A 22,413-nucleotide genomic window follows, 5' to 3' on the forward strand; every position below is an offset into this window, starting at 1 on the left:
GAAGGGCAAGGGTGTAGACAAGTGTCATTTTTTTCCCCCCAATTCTTGTATTACCAACTGGGGTATTCTATTTCCATTATCCCATATCTCACAAGTAAGACCAAATATTAATTTATAATTCCCTATGATGCAACACAATAAAGCAGCAGCATATAAAGTGTTATTTCGAATACTTTTTTGTAACATTTATAGCTCAAAAATGACAATTATTTTTAATGAGGAAAAACATTTAAAAAAAACTTACATAAATCACGTTTTCGAAAAGTTATTTTGAAAAAATTCTACTAGCATAATCATCAAAATATTTGGTGAACAAATCATGCATGATTTTCAAGATGCTAGAATTCCTCTACGGTATCATGGCACAAATTGCATCCTGCTAGAATGTGAGGGAAGCTACAGGGCTGAAGGACATATTAACAAAGCAAGCCAGCTGCTTCACATTAAATTCATGTGCTTTTATTCACTTTCCTTTTCTGTGCCACTACAATGTTTTTCTTTGGCACATTAAGTAAACGACCACCACTTTTGCAGAGCAAATAGTTTCCTTAGCCTTCTTGTTACCAGAAATGGATATAAATTTACAAACAGTCACAGTTGGTAAATGCCAAGAAAGTATTAGGAGTATTAAAAAGATGGGCAGGCACATAAAAAAAACAAAGCTGGAACGTGAACTCAAGGCACAGATCTTCCTACACCCAATATTCCTTTTGAGCACTTGAGCTCATGAACACAGTGTTCAATGAAAGTTGCCACTACCCCATCTAATGAAGTCAGTGCTGCTCCACTAAGGACAAAGACCTTTGTCAGCAGACTCAGACGACATGGAGCCCCATCTAAGTAAAACTGGAATTTAAAGGCAAACATCCTGTTAATACGCCAGTCGAACGAGTTATCTTTTCTCTTCCCTATTAAGTTTCTAGGTTTACAAATATTTAGTGCACACAGGTGAGCTTCATTTTTTTAGTTTCTTTTATGGTCAAGTTTATAAATGAAATCTCTTCAAAGGCTTCCAGGATCACATTTGCCATTCAGATAGCTGGTCCGAGGACCCTTTGATGAAGAATAAGTTTCTTTCAAACTGTGGTATCACCAAAATCTTGATTCCATCGAATGTACGATTCCAGGGTAGAAGAGCTGACACTGCACTTTATTTTTTTCAATGAGTTTAGGAAGTCTGAATATTTTATATTGCGCATCTGAAAAGAAGAAAAAAAAATGAATATACCATTATGCACCCTCATATTAATCAACAGGACAATCATTTAAAGTTTTCAATGTAGGCTAATCCCAGTAGTGGAAACAATCTACTTTATCTTAGCCTAGGCTGTCATAGACGAACCCCTTGGAGGGTGCATATAATGCCAGCTTGGGCTCAGAGTACCACTGCACAGAACAGTGCTTACATGTGATTATGTGTGTGCCATTCAGTGCCGGAGTAAGGACTGCCCACTGACTGAGAAGAAAAGGAAGGAGTGCAATAGAGGCAGGTGGGGGGGAATATCAGGTCTTGTGAAACTTTTCCTGACAGAACTGCAAAAATATGCTCTGGGATCTCATGCAAGTTTAAATTAGGGCCTCATTCACACCTAAATCTTTAGGTGATATTCGTGATTCCTAAATCAGGAACTTGTGTTTTCCTGCAGCAGTAATCCCCAATATGCAGTTTACAAATCAGCAGCTCTCACCCATTCAAGTTAATGATCGGGTGACAGCCTTTGCATTTAAAAACAGGCACACCACATGTAACCGTATGGGATACAATTACATGCGGTTAGGAATCAATCGCCTTCCCAGGATACATCGATTGTGCACATCCAGGGAGAGTCACCAAATGTAATCGTATCACATATGATTACATGCGGTGTGCCAGCGTTTAAATGCAGCAGCTTTTCCTGCTGCAGGAAAACGCAAGTTCCTGACACAGGCATCCCTAATCACACCTAAAGATATAGGATGTGAATGAGGCCTAAGATATGGGTAGGCAAGAAAGGGTTATAGACAGTGCTGTAGTAGTGTCACAGAGGCACAGTCAGCTTAGCAAGGGTTGTTGGAGGGTTTTTCTTCCACTTTTTCTTCTGACTTTTCTATACTTTCAGGTTGAAAATGTCACTGGGTCATTTATCTGCCTCCCTGGTATAGGTTTAGAGAATATAGGTAACATGAAGACCCCTTTATTACCAAGGGTCTTTTTAAGTAAAAACTATAATAAAATTGATATTAAAAAAAAAAAAGGACAGTTCATAAATTTCCTTCAATGGAAATAGCACTAAAGAAAACAGTGATCAGAATTACAATATGTTTTCTTTCTTTTGATTAGCTTAGCACCATTTAGCAAATATGGCTTATTGATGTTTCTCAATTTGCTTCTTCAGTATCTTAGTATCTAAACCAATGGATCAGTCTTATCTGCTGAAACAATTGCCAAGAATAAAGTGGATACGTGTCCTGATTTGTTAAACATTAAACACGCTTACCTCACTGGCCGACATATTTTTCACTTGCTCTGGTTTCAGTTCTGTAACACAATATAAAACATTTACAGCCAGTCAGTCAGTCTCTGACTTTAGGTCAACTTTAATACAACGCTGTATACCCAAGAAACGGCTCCTCTATATATATGCACTGCATAAAATTAAACCTACAAAAGTCAAAATGAAAAATAGAGTGCTCTGAATTTAAATCAAAGTGAATTTGAAAACACATAACCCAATAACGTTCATTAAGATAAAGTACAACATACCATTAACATGTCATTCTTATTTACTATTGTACAGTGTGTAGGAATTTGCTGGAGATGGAAATTATAAATAGGGATGCACGGATACAAAGTACAGTACTCGGTACAAGTACTGTACCAATACTTTTCCAGCTCCAAGAGAAGACTAGAGAAAAATTCAAAAGTTAGGAGGCAGCTGTCATTTGGAAGGAGCATACGGAGCTCCTGGGATTTATACATCTGTTTTAATGTATGATTTTGTTTTTATAAATATAGGGATGCACAGATAGCAGTTTTGCGAGTACGAGTACTGGTACTTGCCCGACTACTTACACATTTTTGTTTATTGTCATGGTGACAGTTTTTCCAAATCAATATCAACTAAATGATTTCAGGACAGTGGTGGAGGGCCACAGCCAAGTCCCAGCTGCAACTGCTGCAACCCTGGTAGTTCTCATGAAAATGCCAAGTATCTGCACTGGTACTCGAAAAGAATCGGTGCAGCCCTAATTATAAACATCTATCACTTGAAACACCAAGTCTATAGTTAAAAAAAAAAAACTACTATGTAGGACTCATCCCATGCTTAGCAACATGATTCTAGAATAAGCGACATGTAGCAACATTTCACAATTATTCATATACTAACTTATCTTTTAATAAAAGTGCAGCATTAGAGCCAACAAACAGAAAAAACAATACCATGCTTGCATTGCAAGTGCCAGAACTGCTTAGACACATACCTCGTATAGGCCCAAGTGCAGCATCTTTAGCAAGTGCAGTTATATCACTCCCAGAGTATCCTTCAGTCTGCCTAAAAACAGAATAACACATTAAAAACAAAAATCATAGTTACTATTATACAATGACTATGACAACAGCCAGTGCAATCTATTTCTTTATCTATCATCAGCCAATCACTCATCTACCAATCAATCGTCCAGCCATCCAGCCACTATCTATCTAATCTGACTATGCAATTTATTAAGTACTTTGGCATTTCAATGTAAAAGTCCACAAAGCTACCTATACAGACAAAGTACAACTCATTACACCTACCTGGCTAGCTGAGCCAATTCTTTTTGTGTCAGTGGGTTCCCTTGCTTGCTTAAAAGGTTTTTCACCAGCAAAAGCCTTGTCTGTTTGGGAAAGAGATAGTTCACACTCATCACAAGAGTTATATTCTTGGTAAATCACTTTGTACACAAAAACTAAGATTACTATAAGCCCCCGTCATCCGATTGCAGATATGCCACAACAAAATGCAATGCATAGATCAATCCTTTCTTTTGGACTTGTATATAAAAATGTAAAAAAGAAGTTTTCCCCATAAAGGGGATCCCACCATCCTTTACACAATCTACGTAACAACTAAGTGATGAAAAAGTATAAATATTGTATATAAAAATATATAGGGAGCTCTCTCCCAGCATTCCCAATGCATGCCATTTGCTTATTGGTACATAAAATTATAATGAGCCAAGTAGCCCAACAAAGCAAACACACACCACATGTAACTGAAAATGGGTTGCAGTGCTGTTAAAGGAGAACTATGGGGTCAGTGTTTTTCCCCATAGTTCTCCTTAGGGTAACGGGAGGACACAAACTAGCGTCCTCCCGTTACCCTAAGCTCAGTATACCGCGAGCTACAGCTCGCGGTATACTGAGACGCCGCAGCCGGAACGGATCCCGACTTAGACGACGAGATCCGCCCAGCTGCGTGAGTGACAGCTGGCTCTGCCTATCTAGAGGCAGAGCCAGCTGTACCCTCCCTCTCCCCCGTCCGTTCCGCCAGTCAGCGCTGGCAGATCGGAGCGGGGAGAGGGGAATCCAGCCCCTCCCCCTGTCACGGCAGAGAGCCGTGACAGGATCGAGAGGGGAGCGAACCTGGTAGGTGTTCGCTCACCTCCCGATCTACTGAGCCGCCCTGTGACAGTCTCATTGTCACAGGTCGGCTAGAACTATGAGGCGAGTGGAAATCACTCATCTCATAGTTCTCCTTTAAGCACTGAAGCTGCAGCCCTTAAATTTTCCCCCACAAACTCCCCCTGTTAATGGAGCAATAGATCTTTTTTTTTCCTTCACACATTAGCTGGCACCCTGTGTATATGTCTCTGAGCAAAGAAAAGCTTCATGCAAAGTTAAGGTGTTTCTAAAATAGGCAGGGCGTAGAACTGGAAGCATTTGGATACAATGGTGTCACCTTCAAAAAAACATACATTGTGTACTATTGTATAACCATAGCCGAATCTGCAACGTTTTTACCGTCATACATATATATTTACACACAATAAAAAAAAGCTAAAAATATATTTATTGTATAATCCTAATTTTCTCTTCATTCCAAACTATGGCGCAACTTTCAATGACAACTTTTATAAGACCCTTTTATATGTCCAGTGTGTCTGGATTAAAATGAGTATGGTGTTGGAATGCCTAAAGGAGTTAACCTCATTTCTGTGTAAGAGATTACTCAATACAGCTTGTAGTAAAATTTAAAGTATGCCTTTGAGTGTCTTTTGATACAATACAAAATATAAATTTGAAATAATCTCATTTTATATTTTCTAAGCATCAATTTTGCTTGTTTGGGATAAATTGCTTTTAAAAGGAAAATGAATTAGAGTACCAACCCTTGCCCCTTTTCCAGCTGAGATCATATGAGGATAAAAATAATATTTTGTGTTTTTTTACACAAGAACCTTGGGTGTTGGAGGGTGCAGCAATATGCATTATTTGCATTAAACATATTTTCATCCTTCCTCAGTACTCTTTTTTTAAACACTGCCAACAACATAGTGTAGGGGTGCACTGAAGATGCTGGTTATATATTTTTTCATATTTAGATCTACCAGGAGAATGTGTAAATACATTCAGGCAGTGTATTTTTTCTTTCCACTGGACTCAAAACCAGGGCCAGGCAGACCTAAAAGGCAGATGAAGTGGCTGCCTAGGGCACTGCAACCTGTAGTAGATAGGAGGGTGCAAAAAAGTATCCATCAACCCCACTGTAGCCAGATTCAGAGTCTGCAGCCGTGCTTTATCTAGCATACATTCAGAAAAAACATGATCGTTCCCACATTTTCCACAGTGCCCAGTTCAGAATAGCAGACACCTGGAAGGAGAAGGCTGTAAAGAGTCTGCCCAGCCACTAACGGAGGCAGGTGTGAACTGATTCTTTATTTGTACTAGCTTTAAGGGGGGGAGTTGCAAAGCAGGGGTTACTGCTTTAATGTCATTATTTTCCCCATGCTCATCACAAGGCTTTAACGGGGTCCAGCAAACAATCATTGATGAAAAAGGTGGGAAAAGGTGGCAATCCTAGGTCCAGTGGACAGAGGCCATGACTCCTGCACCCAGCTCTGCACTGAAAGGTAAGCATGACCCGTCTCCATTTGAGAAGATAAGTTGCAGGGTGGTACACATACTTATTTGTGTGATTCTAACGTTTTCTTTTTATTACCACTCTTTTTTTTTTAAATGTTAACATTCAGAAAAACATACCTCTTCATTTGGTAGTGAGACATAAACCCTTTTTGTGAATAGCCAGCAACATTAGGAAAAGAAAGACAGCCGGCTACACATCAGGGTAAGCCCTTTCATCTCTTGCAATTGTAAAAGTAAAGTTTAAAACATCTCTACTTGTCATCCAAGGCAGGCCTTAGATCCCACAAACTATACAAGCACCTTTTTCACTTCCTAAATCAATCTGCAGAACTTAATTCCATCAAACACAACAAGCTATTTTCTAAGCATCCTACCAATAAGCTAAGACTTACATGCTCTAATCTGTGTTTACAATGAAGGACAATAGGGAGACCACCAAACAGTTGGCCTAAAAAGACTTTTAATTTGGCATTGTTATATTTAACATTGTTTAATACAAATAATTTAAAATTTTCCTATATGGTGACATTCAGGTAAAAAAAAAAAAATGAATGTTCACTTTGTACCTGAGAACTGCTTCATCCAGTTCTTGAGGCCTATTGGTAGCCCCCATGACGAGCACCCGATCATCTCCTCCAGACTGTACCTAAAATTGTAGTGGAAAGTGGAAATTATTAGATTCCAGTACACGACCGTTATAATCAGTTTTGCAGTGTTAGATATCATTTAAATTGTAAAATTAAGTCTATAGAGTTTGGTTGGAAAAAAACCTTTAATGTCTCTGTTTCTTAAAAGAATTCCCCTCTCCCCAAGCAATTTGTTTTTGTATGTACACAGCCTGCATGTGCAGAGCAGTGCTCTCCTGGAACTGGGTACAGGAACAATGCAACTCAATGCACATGCACAGGAGTTATACCATCATTGGCCACCCAATGGCAGATGAAACTAGACATTGCATGTGAAAGAAGTGGCTCTAAGGATGGCAACAGGGCAATGTTGTGTGGCGAGACAAAGCACAAAGAGGTTTGTGCTATAGTAAGGCGAACTGAAAAGGAAGTCTGCCATAATAATGCAAATATTTATTACAGGTATTTATATAGTGCCGACAATTTTACGCAGTGCTTTACATAGTTGCCCATTCACACCAGTCCCTTCCCTCAAGGAGCTTACAAGCTAAGGTCCCCATTTCACATGCATATATATGAGGGCCAATTTACCTACCTGTATGCCTTTGGAGTGTGGGAGGAAACCCATGCAAGCACAGGGAGAACATGCAAACGCCTTGAAGATAGTGTCCTGATCGGGATACGGACTGGGGACCCCTAGTGCTGCAAGGCAGAAACGCTAAGCGCTACTGCTTCCACATTATTGCAAGAAACACTATGGGGTCTATTCACAAAGCTGCCGAGGGCAGCCGAGTGAATGACCGATCAGAAGTGAAGTCAGCCGTACATCGGCTTGCTTCGTGTGGCTTCGGATCAGCCGAACATGCTCAGCATGTTCGGCTGACCCGAAGTGCAGAAGGAGTTCGACTCAGCCGATCCAACATCTGGATCGGCTGAGCCGAACCTCCGGCAGGCTTCACACTGCTGTTCGGGCTATTCTGAAAGATCCCGAACAGCAGTGAGAGAATAGCCGAATGCCGCCGAGCGGCATTTGGCTCGGCTGTTCTGCTCGGTCCCTCAGAGGCACCGAGCAGAACAGAAAAAGAGTGAAAAAAGTAGAAAAAAGAATCGCCGGAATACTCGGCTGGGATCGGTTAGGTTCGCCGGGTTGCTCGTCTAAGATCGGGTGTGTTCGCCGGAATGCTCGGCTGATGTCTCGGTCGTTGGGTTCGGCTAATGGTTCGGCTGCTTTCGCGGGCTGTACGGGCTTTTGTGAATAGCCCGTACAGCACCCCCTCGGTTCTCCTGAACCGAAGGGGTCCTGGTGCCGAAGCTAGCCGAAGGATCGGCCGAAGCTACGGCCAGATCCTTCGGCAGCTTTGTGAATAGACCCCTATGCCTTTCACTACAGTTCTACTTCAAATGTGCTCCTGCTATTTATACCTTTGGCTCGCGGTTAAGTAATAAATGGGCATTGAAATGTATTTATTGATTACATAACATTGAGGTACAAAGAAATACTTACTCCATCAAACTCAATTAAAAATTCAGTTTTTAATCTTCTGCTAGCATCATGCTCTCCTTCTCTTCTTTCACATAAAAGGCTATCAACCTCATCTAATGGGAAAACAAAAATTAAGAGAACAGCACTTACTATATGTTAAGTATGAGTTGTTTACAAAACTGATCTTTTTTTTCCACTTAAAGTACATGCTGCAGTAAATTGTACCATGTGGTGAACAAATATACAAAAGTCTAACTCTTCCACCAGATCCTGGGGTGGGGATGTTCCTAGGGAAACACACTCAGGTACCAATGGCTGTCAAGTGGGGGAAGGACATGCCTACAGCACCCCTGTCCTGGGGGTTGGGGAATTTAAAGTAGTAGTTTTTGCGAAACATTTTTTCAATAAACAATCCAGATCAAACAAGTATACATTGCCCAGCAAAGCATTGCTTTACATTTTTTTTGCCAAGGCACTTATAGTCATCATGTCTCCAAACAGCTCCTTTTCCCTAAACTTCCTGTCCTGTACAAGATCACAAAAAGGACAGCACAGTCTCCAGCAACTGTCCATCTACTAGCATGGCGAAGGGAGGATGGAAGAGCAGGGAGCAGAGGATTAGCTTGCCCTGCTATGCCTGTGCATTTGTAGAGATACACAGTTTACTAGCACATACAAGGGTGGTTCCACAGGACCCTGCAAGGTAAAGGAACCACCCTAAAAACAGGATATCAGGGCCAGTGCTGAGAGGACCAGATGATTCTGCAGGAAACTCAAACTTTTAAACATAAAGAAGCAGCATCCATTGTAGGTGACAATCAGTATTTGAAATAGTTAAGAACCTTTTAATTTCAATATGACCTTAGGGGAGTGCTGGCAGCGTAGTGAGAGGGATGTTACTGACAATTCTATTAAATCCTGAATCTTATCTTGGTTTTTAATCCGTATATAACCAGATACAATGTACTCTGTTCTGTACATGCTATTTTCAGATTGCTCAAACTTGACATACACGTACATACTTGACTGTATAATATATACCAAGCCACTGTCTGTTATGACCCCACACACTCATCACTTTTGCTATTTATACCGTCATCGCCATTCCTAACTATCCTTTCAAGGAACAGGCACGCTTAAGCTAGTTACATAAACAGTTCCGGGACACAAACTACAGAAATTGCTCAGGCCATTAAAGGACATCTGTATCTGGAAGGTGTATTCATGGACACTTGGTGACAAAGCTTACTCTATTCAACACACTGGCAGAGTTGTCAACCCCTTCTTGTCTGCTCCCGAGTCCGACTGCAAACAGTTGTGCCATCACATAAGCATATTTATAACGCAGCGCGTGTGACATTCATCAAATATTCTCTACACCTAAGGTCTCGTTCACACCTAGGCGTATTGCATATGCGCGACCGTCGCGCGTTTTTACCGCGATTCGCGGGAATGAGACCATTGAATACAAAGGGATTTATATTTTTGTAGAGCATTCGCCGAGCGTAGAACGCGCTACAAAACGTTCAGGTGTGAACGAGGGCTAAATCTGGTGTTAAAAACTAGCGAATGATTCATCACCAGTGAATGTTTAATACAAATATCGCATTCACCCGTAGGGTGCTGGCATGTTCCACCATAACCGCATCAGAAAAACTGAAGTACAGCTGTCTGCAGGGCGGGCACACATCAACAGGAAGCTCATACACGAGACCTACAGGATGCACACTGCTCAGAGAAAAAAACATTAGAAAACTAAGGGGGAAACTATTCTTTTTAAGCAAAAATGTTTTACATTGCTCTTCAAAGCACTGTAAAAGTTTATGTATACTTTAAGCTTTACCATACCTCTGGAATGCAAGTGTATTTTTTCATGAATTCTGCATTATTTTGGTTAACATTTACTTGAAAGCTGTTTCTAAAATCTATTATTTATTTAAGTTAGTTACATTTTACATGCTTTCTGTTCCATAGTTTTGTTACATTATTTCGTATACATCTTGGTAGATTCCTATTTGTATACCAGGGAATGTGGTTTGCACCCTTGCTAAAGGACAAATGAGAAGATTAGCAGCCACAAAGAAAGTCATATTTTTAATCAGTAATAACCGAGAAAGAATGAGCAATGTGAAAAAGGAAAAAAAAAATATAAGGATGCAAAGTATACATACATCAAGAGCCCACGTACAGTATATTAAATAGTTTTGCTTTAACTTGATCACTTCACTACAATTACCTTTTCTGGGTTAAAAACACACATTTTGAGATCAAAAAGTAGTCGATGGTAAATATGAAAAACAAAACTATTTACCTATAAAAATAATAGATGGCTGGAGTTCCCTCGCCACAGAAAAAAGTGCCCGCACTAATTTTTCTCCTTCTCCTACCTGGAAACCAAAAAGAAGAAAGAAAATATTTGAAAATGTTTCAAAACACAAGGCCAACCAGTTAGGCAGTAAGTGTTTATTTACAGAAAACCACAACAAAATAGCAGGTTCCATCCTGGGATGTCATTTGACTCCATGAAAGACAAAGTAAACATTCAAACACATTTTAAATTAATTTATTAATTAAAAAAATTTAATTTTGAAATTTGTGGAATTTTGTTTAAATATAGGTTATGCAAATACATGTTTAGGAAATGTTTGTGCATGTTTATGTAATAATAGTTTAAAGTACAGAGACTTTACTAGTGCTGACCTTAAAGCAGTGGTTCTCAACCTTTCTAGGGCCGGGACCCCTTGATAACATTTGCCAAGTTGTGGTGACCCCCAACGGAGCGCTGGAGAATTAGTAAGGCGCTGGACTTGGGACTAAAAATAGAAGCACAATCACAAGAATACAAGCCCTCCCCAGCCCCTGCTACCTGCTCTGTATCCATGCAGCCTTCTCAGCCCCAGCACTGCTTAGACGCCCGCCTCCTGCAGAGCTCACATTGTATTGGAGGCAGGAGGACAGCAGCGGCTGTGAATAGAAAAGCCCTGCTGTACACACTCCATGGCCACTAGATGTCGCTGCAGCGGCCAGGGAGTGTATATAGCGGTACTTTTATATTCACAGCCTCTGCTGTCCTCCCGCTGACTGAGGAGCCTCTCACCTAGCGCAGCAGGAGTGGATGTTGCGACCCCCTCAACAGTGAGTTGCGACCCACTTTTGGGTCACGACCCACAGGTTGAGAACCGCTGCTTTAAGGGAAACAGCAGATGCACAAAAAGCCCAACTGGGGCAATCAACTCGCCTTGCTCCTTTCCAAAAACAAGACAAATTAAATAAATAATAGTCTCCCAATCCTTCAGATTAGAGCTGGCGGTGCCGGGGAGGAGTCAGCTGGCAAAGGAGACCGAGCTTTCCTCCGGCACTGCCGGCTCAGCCTCCTGCGACAACGAGTCAGGATGGAGAGCAGTGTGGGGGCGGAGACAGCTGTCACAGGAGGTCAGGCCAGCAGTGCGGGGGAGGAGTCTGTTGTCAAATGAGACTGACCTCTCCTCCCTGCGCCGCCTACTCAGCCTCCTGTGACAGCGAGTCAGGATGGAGAGCGGGTACACGCAGTCAGCGATCAGCTGACTGCTTGTAAGTAATTGAGGAGATAGTATGTTTACTGGGTCCCCAATTATATAATGAACAGGAAGTGCTCTACATCACTTCCTGTTCATTCATGATTGTGGATATAGCAAACATACTATCTCCACAAGTTATGAACAGAAAAACTCAGTATAGAGGATTCTTGTTCATTCATAACAGGGGCTGCAGAAAAAGAGATTGAGGACTCTGTGTCCCCAATCTCTTTTTCTGTTTTAAAAGGATCTGTTTAGACCCCTGATATTTTCCCAAAGCCCCCAACATTAAAGTTAAAATATAAAAATATTTATTAAAAAATAAATAAAAATGTATTAAAAAATTAAAAAGGTTAGAAAATAAATGTTGGTTTCAGCCTGACAATTTTTTATTTTCAGTTTCAAAATTTAATTCCGGTGCACCTCTGTTTATCATAATTTGGATGTAGAAAAAAAACAACATGTCTTCTTATATTAACCTGTTGCACGGCGGACTCGCATTTGCGGGTTGCCGTCTACAGGCGGCATTTTTTTTCTGCTTGCGCGCGCAATGGCAGATAAAGCCCATTCAATGCAAAGAGCTGTTTCAAATACACACGATCGGCGGCTCTATAGCCTACCGATCGCGTGCTTCATCAGCTTCTTTTGGTGTCCCCAGGTGACATTAGGGGTCTTAGAGATCCCCAATGTCTCCATAAAGGAGGACCTGTCAGTGTGCCTTTGCTATCATATAGGGGGATTTGTTATCCCCCTATGTAATAGCAATAACAATAAGTGTAAAAAAAAAAAACATAAAAAGGAGTAAAAAAATTAAAAAAAGTCACATAAAAAAGTTTTAAAAAAACCCCCAAATTTTTAAGTCCCCCACATTTACGCACATATAAGCGTAAATAGGCGTTCACGGCACCAGCATGTGAAAATGACAATTGCGCTGCACATGTTACATATCGTCGCGAACGTCAGAGTGAGAGCAATCATTTTAGGGTCATCAATCACTGATAACACTAAACTGATGAGCGGTAAAAGCTTTTAAAGTGTCGCCTATGGCCAATTTTGGGTATTGTAGTTTGAGGTTTCGTGCGCGCGCACAATTTTAAGGCTTGATATGTTTGGTGTCTTTTTACCCGACGTGACCCCGTCTTTTATATTTTACCAAAAAAATTGGGTAATAATAAATGTTTTATCATTTAATATAGGGGAAAGTTTTTTGTTTTTTTTTCTTTAAATCTGTAATTTTCCCTTAATATTAGTAAAAAATTAAACCCCCAGTGGTGATTAAATACCACCAAAAGAAAGCTCTATCTCTGTCCCCAAAAAATTGTATAAAATTTATTTCAGTGCAGCGTTGCATGACGGAATGAATGTCAGTCAAAGTACTGCAGCACTGAACACTGAAAAATGGCCTGGATGGGAAGGGGGGTTTAACACCGTGGACTTGAAGTGGTTAATATTCAATAACAATAAAAGCACACAAAGATACTTGCATATTTTGAAGTAAGACTTGCTGCACTTATATTAAAAAATGTTGCATTCGATTCAGCAGCTACTGCTTTTGCCTAAAGAAAAAAAAAAATAAAATAAAACATAAGAAATGTAAAGTTATCCCAGGACAAACACACAGACAGCCTAAAGGATTTCTCACCAGCATAGTCTTCCCATTTCCAGGAGGGCCAAACAGCAATAACCCTCGAGCAGGAGCTCTGAGACCAGTGAACAGCTACAAGCAAAATAGGACCACAAAAATAATTCATATAATTTTTTTTTTAAACATGTCTTATTTAAATATTCCATAATATACAAATAGTTTAACTGTGAAACCTTCTTTTCATAAAAACAAGAATATTGCCCTGTATGGCCAAATTTTCAGTATAGTGTCTATTCAAAGATGTGAGGGTAGAGAATCAGCTTAACAGCCAAGAACCGAACTTGATTTCAATGGCAGCATCCATATTTCTCCTAAAGTTAAACACATCTATTTGCCCTGGTAACTATTTTCACTAAAAGTGAAAGAAAACCCAAATTCTGGGTTGTCATGAAAACCAGAAATAGATGTGAAATCTTCCATTGGGAACACTAGTTCCGATAACCCTGATGACCACCAGAGATTTCCATCACTTTGGAGGGATTTACTCTCACTTCCTGTTGTGGCAGAAGTCCTCCTTCCTGTGAGGACTCTATGTCCTCAATTTCTTTTTCTATTTCAAAATGGAAATGTCAGGGGTCTATTTAGACCCCAGATATTTCACCGAAGCCCCCCCAACAGTAAAATAAAAAAAAAAAATTACAATTTAAAAAAAACAAAAAAACACAACCCCACCCTCCCCCCACATAACATACACATATTGAGGTGTACGCCATGCATGATTTTTTTTTTTAATGTATTTTTTTTCTTTTTAAACAAAATTAAATTAACTGTGGCAGCGCATGGCAAAGCTTTGTGACTCATTGCCATGTGTTGTGATCTTTGTGTTGCAATTAAATATACACCTGTATCATTTTATCACAACACAGCGTAAAAACAATTTAACATAAGTCGCTTATTTACAGTTTTGCGTACCGTCATTTTTTTGACCTTTTCGCAAAAAGGCGCAATTTCAAATTTGCTAATATTTGTTATTTATTAACTCAATACAGTTTTATCTTTTAGATTTAGTCAGAAAATAATTTTTTGTGCACGGATACTGATTTTGGTGTGTTTTAAACAATTTAATTGTGTATTTTTATCGGTTTATTATGAAGTTGAGAAACATTTGCGCAATTATCGCAGGGCCTACAAATATACTAATCACCATCTTTTTATTCTACCGGGCCTGCGCTTTCAGAAAATATATTGTTTGGGGGGGTCTTTAACAAACGCTAGCAACCCAGCAGTTGAAAATCAAATCAATGGGAAAAATGGCTTGGCCAGCTGATTTGAAAAATGTTCCGGAGGGCTTGGCAGCGAAAGGATTAAAGCTATAGCAGCCTCCCAAATGTAACCAATGTGGATAAGTAGTATCATCATCTTTATAGGGAACGTACCTCTGGGCGAATAGAAGGGAGAATCACTATTTCTTGCAACGCTTGCTTCGCTAGTTCTTGTCCAGCTATATCAGTAAATTTGACAGATGGGCCACTGTTAAGTGGGGGGGGGAGACCACAAAAGCACACCAATATGTTAGAATACTGCTGGTATACAACATTAAACAAGAAAAAACTATGTAAACATGTATAGCACACAGTGCAACACATACCTGTCTACAATTTCATTCAAAATTAGATTTGCAAGGTTGCTATCTACATTTTTTAAGTTCTTCATATCTTTTTTCCTGAGTCCAGTAGTAGGTGTTGTTGGCTTATTTGGTCTTGTATTCTTTACTCCTGCTCCCTTTTCAAAGATACAAAAATTATAAAGTAATAAATAAATGAAAACACACACAATCAATAAAATGAAGTGCACTTCAAAAGTGGAGTATACCCTGCTAGCTGTATTGGGGGCTGGTCTTTGTGAAGAGGAAGAAGAACTGGAACAGTTGGGTATCCTGGGTGAATGGGAAACTACTGGAGATACAGCTTTGGCTGTGGCTTTTGCACGAGGAAGGGAATTACTTGCAATGGAGAAGGAATCTTTCTTTTTTGGAACTGCACCTCTTCCTGAAAGGAAAACATACAAGTAATGTCAACCATGGAAATATACACTTGTACACAAAACAAAAATATATCAGTCCCTTGAAACCTATGTTTTACATCACTGTGCATTTGTGGGTTTTTTTATTTCTGTATTTTTCATGGTTTTATGATATACAAGTTTAATTTGCTATTATTTCTGTATTATTGGAGAATTATTGTTTGCTGTAATGTTACGTGAACTTAGATGTCCAGTTTTTGTGCATGGCTTATTCCCCATTAAGAAAAATGTTTTTTACATTTAAGTGTTGCAGCTATAAAGCATATATAAAGCTATAATCACATAAAGCAAATGTAATGCTGTCAAAGGTTGAACCACAAAAAGGAAAAGGTTTTCATACGCAGTTAAAAAAGGCACAACATAGGAATCTACTATTCTTAAAATAACAAAAATCATAAACACCAACATCCACATACCACTGAAACAATCCAATGCCCCAAAAATCAACGTCAACGGTCATGATTTCTAAGAAGAATCTTTCACACATCTGCTGACATTAAGCCCTCGTTCACACCTGAACGTTTTGTAGCGCGTTCTACGCTCGACGAACGCTCTACAAAACGCTCAAAAATATAAATCCCATTGTATTCAATGGTCTCGTTCCCACCTTGGCGTATTTCCGCCCGGCCCTAACGCGCTACAAAACGGCCCACGCCTGAAAAGGTACAGGTACTACTTTGGGCCGTTTTGTTGTGCGTTTCCACTGGGCTACAGCCAAGTAGCCTTCGGAGTCGCGCAACTTTTTTACCGCGAATCAAGGTAACAGACGCGCATATGCAATAAGCCTAGGTGTGAACGAGACATAACTGCAGCCAGCATTTACTCTATTAGGAATTGTAGATTACCTTGGTCATCTTGTACATGCGCATCATCATTGAAGGGTTCTCCTGTCATGACTTTTTCCAGAATCCAAATACCAAATTCAACTGCTTGTTAAACACACACTTTTTTAGGACTAGTTCACACCAGATGCAGTTGTGATGCAGTCCGTTCAGTTTGGCAGCTGCATCCAAAATGCATCACAATGCTTTATGGGATTTCTGGTGTTCTGTTCACACCAGTGCAGTTCGTTCTGATGCAGTCAGAAAAAATACTGCTTGCGCTATTTTAGCTGCATCGGATTGCAAATGAAAGAACCAAAAACGCAAATGCACCGGAACGCACCTAAAATCCAATTTTAGGCAAAAAATGCGCCAATCGTGGTAAAATCACTGTATAATCGTGGCAAACTGCATCGCATAGTAGCTATGCAGACGCACGCAGTTGTGGTGTGAACTAGCCCTTAGAGCCATTCCATCAATAAGTTGCAATAATTCTTCCAAATTAACGACCAAATCAAAAGAATCTGCAATTCACAAACTTTTGAATCACCAAAATATCTGCTTGCAGAAGCGGGATCTAGTGGAAAGCATTCAAATCAGGCATTCTGGTATCTGAGGTTAAATAATTTTATGCTTTTTAATGTAGACTGGCCCAGACCAAAGACACATATTTAGGCAGGTCTGTCATGCAGACCATCAGTGTAAAACAGGATACCATTAACCCCTTCATGACTGAGGCCTTTTTTTCATTTTTTTGTACCCATGTTATATTCCACATTTTAGGCCTGAAAATGACTTAAAACCCCCACACATTATATATTTTCTGAATGCCAAGACCCTATAGAATAAAATGGTGGTAGTTGCAAATTTTTATGTTGCGCAATATTAGCGCAACTCCTTATTAAACCCCAATATTTAGTGAAAAATGTAATTAAATGCCCCAAAACACAACAAAATACCCATTTTTTTTATGAAATATAAAAGATGAGGTTACAACAAGTAAAACGATACCCAACATGCCCAGGTTAAAAATTGCGTGCATCCGTAAAACGGCGAAAAACCCCAGTACCCCAAAAAGTCCATAGAAGACGCTTTAAAAGGCCCCACAGGTCATCAATTTAGATACCCCAAAATACTGGCGCTAGAATTTTTGCTCTCACTCCGGCGTGCGCGGCGATACCCAACATGTGTAGCGCGTTCGCGGCGATACCCAACATGTGTAGCGCGTTCGTCGTTTTCATACGTAGGCGCACAAGCAGAACAAAGCCATCATCTGAGAGACACTCACTGCAGAAACAGATTACACAGATAGAAAAGGAATGGAATACAAGGAAGTCTCATGTAAACAATGTTCCTCGGCATTAATAAATTGTCTACACTTTACAGTACTTCCCCAAAGTGGACTGAGATGTCACACATTGTGAAATATTTGTTTTTGCATCTGTAAAACAAACAAAAAAACATTTCAGAAGTCTGAGACTGCTTGCCGTAAGGCCCTCTTCTATCTGGGTCTTCTAGTTCTACTTTGCACCCCTTAAATTGTCTTATGCACAGATATACCAAATATTGCGTTAGCATTCCAGCAAGACAAAACACAAAAATTCCCCAGCCTCAACCTGCCAGCCAGCCTGCAACCATTCCAGCATTCCAGCAAGAACCCCAGCTCCACTGCCCCGCTTGCTGATTAAACAATCACTGGTAACATTGCCCTGTCCCATCACCCACATCTCCAGCTTTACTTCCACTGTCCCTGGACTCCATGACACAGTCTCTGTTAATAACCGGATTTAAATTTTGGTGTCTCCTTTTCAAGATCAATTGTCCCCAATTTCACTGACACGCTCCTGCCATTTTAGTATCCCCCGCCCCCACATCACTTTTATAGTATGCAGTACTGCTGTGTGAAGAGCTCAGATCCCATGCAGCTCAGTTTTGTAAATGGGTACCAAATGTATTATAGGTCACATTTCTGCACCCGTCATTCACCTTCATGGCTATGACCATTTATTTTTTAGCAAAATTTGTTGCCAAATCTGGAAAGATTACAATTTTCCCCTTCTGCATACCTTTTCCACTCATCTTCTGCACATACTGCCCACTGTCATACCCCTCCACACTCCTCTGCTGCACATACTGCCCACTAAGGAACTACTTTAGCAATTCTGGAACAAGCACTGTTTTGCTAGCAAGTAATATGTGATGCATTTTGATGCTAAAATATTTGTAGCCATCTACACTGAGTGGCCAGATTATTATGACCACCTGACGTTTGTAGGCAAATTAGCTATAATTAGCTATAATTTCGTGCTGAAGTTGCTAGAGGGCCAGACCATTATAAATAGGGAAGAAGGTTGTTTACCACGACAGTAGAAGTGATTTTTTCTGAAGATATGGGTAAACAACGCGATTTAACAGCCTTTGAACGTAGGATGATTGTTGGCGCTCGGAGCCATGGAGCGAGTATCAGCAAAACAGCAGAATTCGTTAAATGTTCAAGAGCAGCTGTTGTTAAAGTGTTTAAAGACTGGTCTGTCAGCCGAAAATCTGGGTCTGAACGTGCGAATTGTGGCCGTCAGCGACTAGTCAATGTTAGGGCAGAACGGAGAGTGGCAAGACTGGTACAAGACAACAGAAGGGCAACAGTTTAGTGTCAGATTCCTCGCATCACCTTTCAACATCTCGTGGAGTCACCAGGCGGCCCAACAAAGTCATCTGGTGGAGTTATCTCGTGGCCCAACGAAGTACTGATGGGGTGGTCATAATAATCTGGCCACTCAGTGTATATCATATTTAGTAATCGATAAAAGGTTTTGTAATATCTCTAATAGCTGCACTGGATTTCCTCCATCTGGAATGCTGCTAATTAATATTAGCCCACGTGCTACTGCTACGTTAGGAAACCAGTAACAGAGATATTAACATGCCAGAGCTTGAAGTTTAATACACCTAAATCTACCCATAAACTTGAAAGGATTGTTAAACTTGCATTAATTTAACCCTGCATCATTGACAGATGTCGAGCTTCCCTCATCAGCATTCAATTCCATCTTTACCACACCCTCCTAATATCACAGCATAAACCCTTACCACACCCTCCTAATATCACAGCATAAACCCTGCCCTAACCACTACACTAATTCTGACACACCTTTCCCTGTAACCTCAGTGTTCAAATCGAATAGATCCAAGCACCTCGGAACAGCAACATGATGGGGAACGCAGACATAGCATTGCTGGAGGCGGATGCTTTGCAAGGTTTGTGTGCCATGTGCTGCGCATACGCGCACATTATGGCAAAAGCTCCTGGGAGGCCCCCAAATTTTCCAGCGATTTACATTTTGCTTTAAAGCATATGTCTGGGGAAAAAAATTAGTACATGCTATGCCTAACATAGCCCTAACATAGCCCTGAAATGTAACCTTTAGCATTTAAACTTTATTCTAATCATAAAAGGGTCATTAAACCCAGTATAACTACTTTATATGGGTTATCAGTAAGCCATTCACAAGCACAGAAACCAACTACTTAAAGTCCAGTTATCAGTGTACTGGGCTCTGATAGTGGACAGCAGTGGTGCAAAAAGTCCGGTCCCCGACTCAGGTGGCGGCACGGTCTCCGTTTTAAAGAGAAGTGCGGGCAGTTTTTTCCTGTCTTCAGCTCTCCGCTCTCTCTCACTAGAGACAGCAGTCTCACTGCACTGACAGCAGCCACCAGCCCATAGCTCCGCAACCAATCACAGCAGGCGAGGGTGGGATTCTTAACAGGAAGAGCGAGTGATGGGGTTGCAGATGTAAATATGTGACGTCAGAATATAAGTACATCTTTGGGAAGCCAAAATTTGAGGATGGAACCAAACACCCTCCTCCGCCCCAATCTGCTGCTGCGTCTCTAGAGACGCCCGATCGCTTAAATGTAAAGCTCCCGGCCGGCCTTGTGATTACAACGGCTGGAAAGCTACTCTCGTTACAGACGAGCGGATTTTTCAAGCCTGTATATAGCTAAAGAACAACACATAAAAGAAGAGTTGTCATGGAGGGTTATACCTTTTTACAGCTTTCACTGTTCTTTTGTAGATCAGCCATTGGACTGTAAGAACTAGGAATTATTTTCAATTATCAACTATGTAGCGCAACATAGACACTGGAATAGATATTCTTTTCACTAAATAAAAAAAAAAAAAAAGGAGTATGTAGGTACTCCTGAATTCCCTGAACAAAATGAAAAAAGTGAGATTGTCAAAAATAAGCTACAGCTAAAAATTCACACAAAGCAAGTCAAAAACACAGGGGCCACCTGCACACTTTTTTTTTTCTAGAAAAAAAATAAAGAGAAATTAACAGAGATCGAACACATCTATATTTGTATCCAATTTTTCATGCAGGCCATGTTTTCCACCAAATGTTACAGTCACAGAGGCTGGAACAAACTATTATCCTAACAAGGGTGCTTACAACAGTCAGCTTTAATTTCATATGGCTGCAATATTTTTTCACACAGGAAAAATAAAATAAATGCTGACATAACTGCTTATAAGTGTTAGCTGGAGGAGCTCAGTGTTCATATGTTGCTTATTTAAAATCCATTTGAAATTACACTGCCCACAGTGTGACAACCCTGCAATGATTTCACTGTAGAACAAAGAGCATGTCAACCTGTGGCAGCAAGTGGATCAATGGGTCTACTGGCAGGATCAACAGGAAACTAATATATGTTTACAGTGGGACTCAGAAAAACAAAACATGATGTCTTAATGCTATGGACAGACTGCAGAATATACATTGAGGGGAATTTATCAAAACTGAAGCGGACAAAATCTGGAGCAGCTTTGCATAGCAACCAATCAGCTTCTCTCTTCAGTTAAGATTCGGTTGCCATGCACAACTGCTCCAGATTTTGTCTGCTCCAATTTGGATAAATTCCCTTCATTATCTTTACTATTGACCATAGTTGTACTTTAGTTCCATAAATTTAAAAAAATCAGGACCATACCCACATTTGTAAAGCAAAAAAAGTTGTTGCCTAAAAGCAAGTGCAAGTAAAATCATCAGGAAAACTAAACCCACCTGGCTTCAGAAGTCCATTGCGGCAAGGCAGGTTAGTACTGTCACTACACACTTCCATTTGCTTGTTCTGACCTTGTATATCTGCTTGCAGCGTTGCTACGCAAACAGTGGAAATGGAGAAAATAAAAATGAACAAAAATAAAAATGATGGGAAAAAAAAAAAAAAGAAGACAGACAATAAACTGCTGCTACACAGATTTCAACTTGAGACAACACAAGTTAGCTTAAAGAAAAAAACTCCAGTTTTGTAAAAAGAAAAGAAAAATCTGGAATTATTATAAAAGCCACCTTATAATTTATTAATTATTCCTTTCCTTCAGTTGCCTAATTTAAAAAAAAAAATTCCTAGCAACCATGACGACACTACTTAGTTTGTAGACGGAAAGTTGTGCAATTCTCGTCCCTCTGCAACTATCTGACTTTTCCCAAAAGTCTGCACAGGATTTCAGGTCAAATTACAGCAGTTCCACTTTATTTTGTGAGAAACTCACTAAAGGTTTGCTAGATCCAACAGCATGTTCAGGGAATGTAAAGCAGAACTCCAGGAAATATAATTATAAAAAAGGACAGTGGAAAGTCAAGCTCATCACTTAAACTTAATGAAGGCCCTATGATTATTCTCCTACATCTGGAGTACATAGGATTACCCAACATGTTGCACAACAGGCACTTATTTATGTACATCTATCCTAATATTGTGTATACATGTGCATGTTGGGGACTTTTAGACTGGCTTCCTGGTACCACGTGCTAGCGGCCCCTGCACTGGAAATTTAGAGTTTAGAACCAGGAAGTGCTCAAAACACAGAGCACTTCTGAATTAATTCTGTACAGTCTAGATTTGTTAACAGGTTTCAGCAATTTCCCAAAAACCCTCCATCCTGAATCTCCCTGCTATGACCTTTGGCTGGCTCCTTTGTGAGCCCACAGGTGGCAACCAAAAATCATACTAAGGGCTAGGGTTGCACAGATATCAAGTGCAGTACTCGGTACAAGTACGAGTACATGTAACGATACTTTTGAGCTCCAAGACTACACTAGAGAAAAAAAATTCAAAAATTAGGGAGGCAGCTGTCATTTGTAAGGAGCACAC

At 40.2% G+C, this 22,413-nt stretch overlaps 1 protein-coding gene across 1 annotated transcript in view; it reads right to left on the reverse strand.

The window, feature by feature from the left end:
• Nucleotides 1-264: 264 nt before the first annotated feature.
• The window catches only part of SPAST (spastin), a 48,718-nt gene continuing 26,569 nt past the window's right edge, over nt 265-22,413 (reverse strand). Inside the window, exons 5-18 of the mRNA XM_018557067.1 lie at nt 21,321-21,416; nt 15,227-15,402; nt 15,003-15,136; nt 14,791-14,884; nt 13,412-13,486; nt 13,254-13,325; nt 10,527-10,602; nt 8,237-8,328; nt 6,673-6,752; nt 6,224-6,266; nt 3,779-3,858; nt 3,463-3,533; nt 2,478-2,518; nt 265-1,199 (exon numbers count right to left, since the gene is read on the reverse strand). Coding sequence (XP_018412569.1) covers nt 1,077-1,199; nt 2,478-2,518; nt 3,463-3,533; nt 3,779-3,858; nt 6,224-6,266; nt 6,673-6,752; nt 8,237-8,328; nt 10,527-10,602; nt 13,254-13,325; nt 13,412-13,486; nt 14,791-14,884; nt 15,003-15,136; nt 15,227-15,402; nt 21,321-21,416 — 1,253 coding nt within the window. The 3' untranslated portion in view covers nt 265-1,076. The remainder of the gene's footprint in view (nt 1,200-2,477; nt 2,519-3,462; nt 3,534-3,778; nt 3,859-6,223; nt 6,267-6,672; nt 6,753-8,236; nt 8,329-10,526; nt 10,603-13,253; nt 13,326-13,411; nt 13,487-14,790; nt 14,885-15,002; nt 15,137-15,226; nt 15,403-21,320; nt 21,417-22,413) is intronic.

Source organism: Nanorana parkeri, unplaced genomic scaffold (assembly GCF_000935625.1).
Source record: "Nanorana parkeri isolate BGI_ZX_2015 unplaced genomic scaffold, ASM93562v1 scaffold264, whole genome shotgun sequence".
In the NCBI taxonomy this organism is placed as follows: domain Eukaryota; kingdom Metazoa; phylum Chordata; class Amphibia; order Anura; family Dicroglossidae; genus Nanorana; species Nanorana parkeri.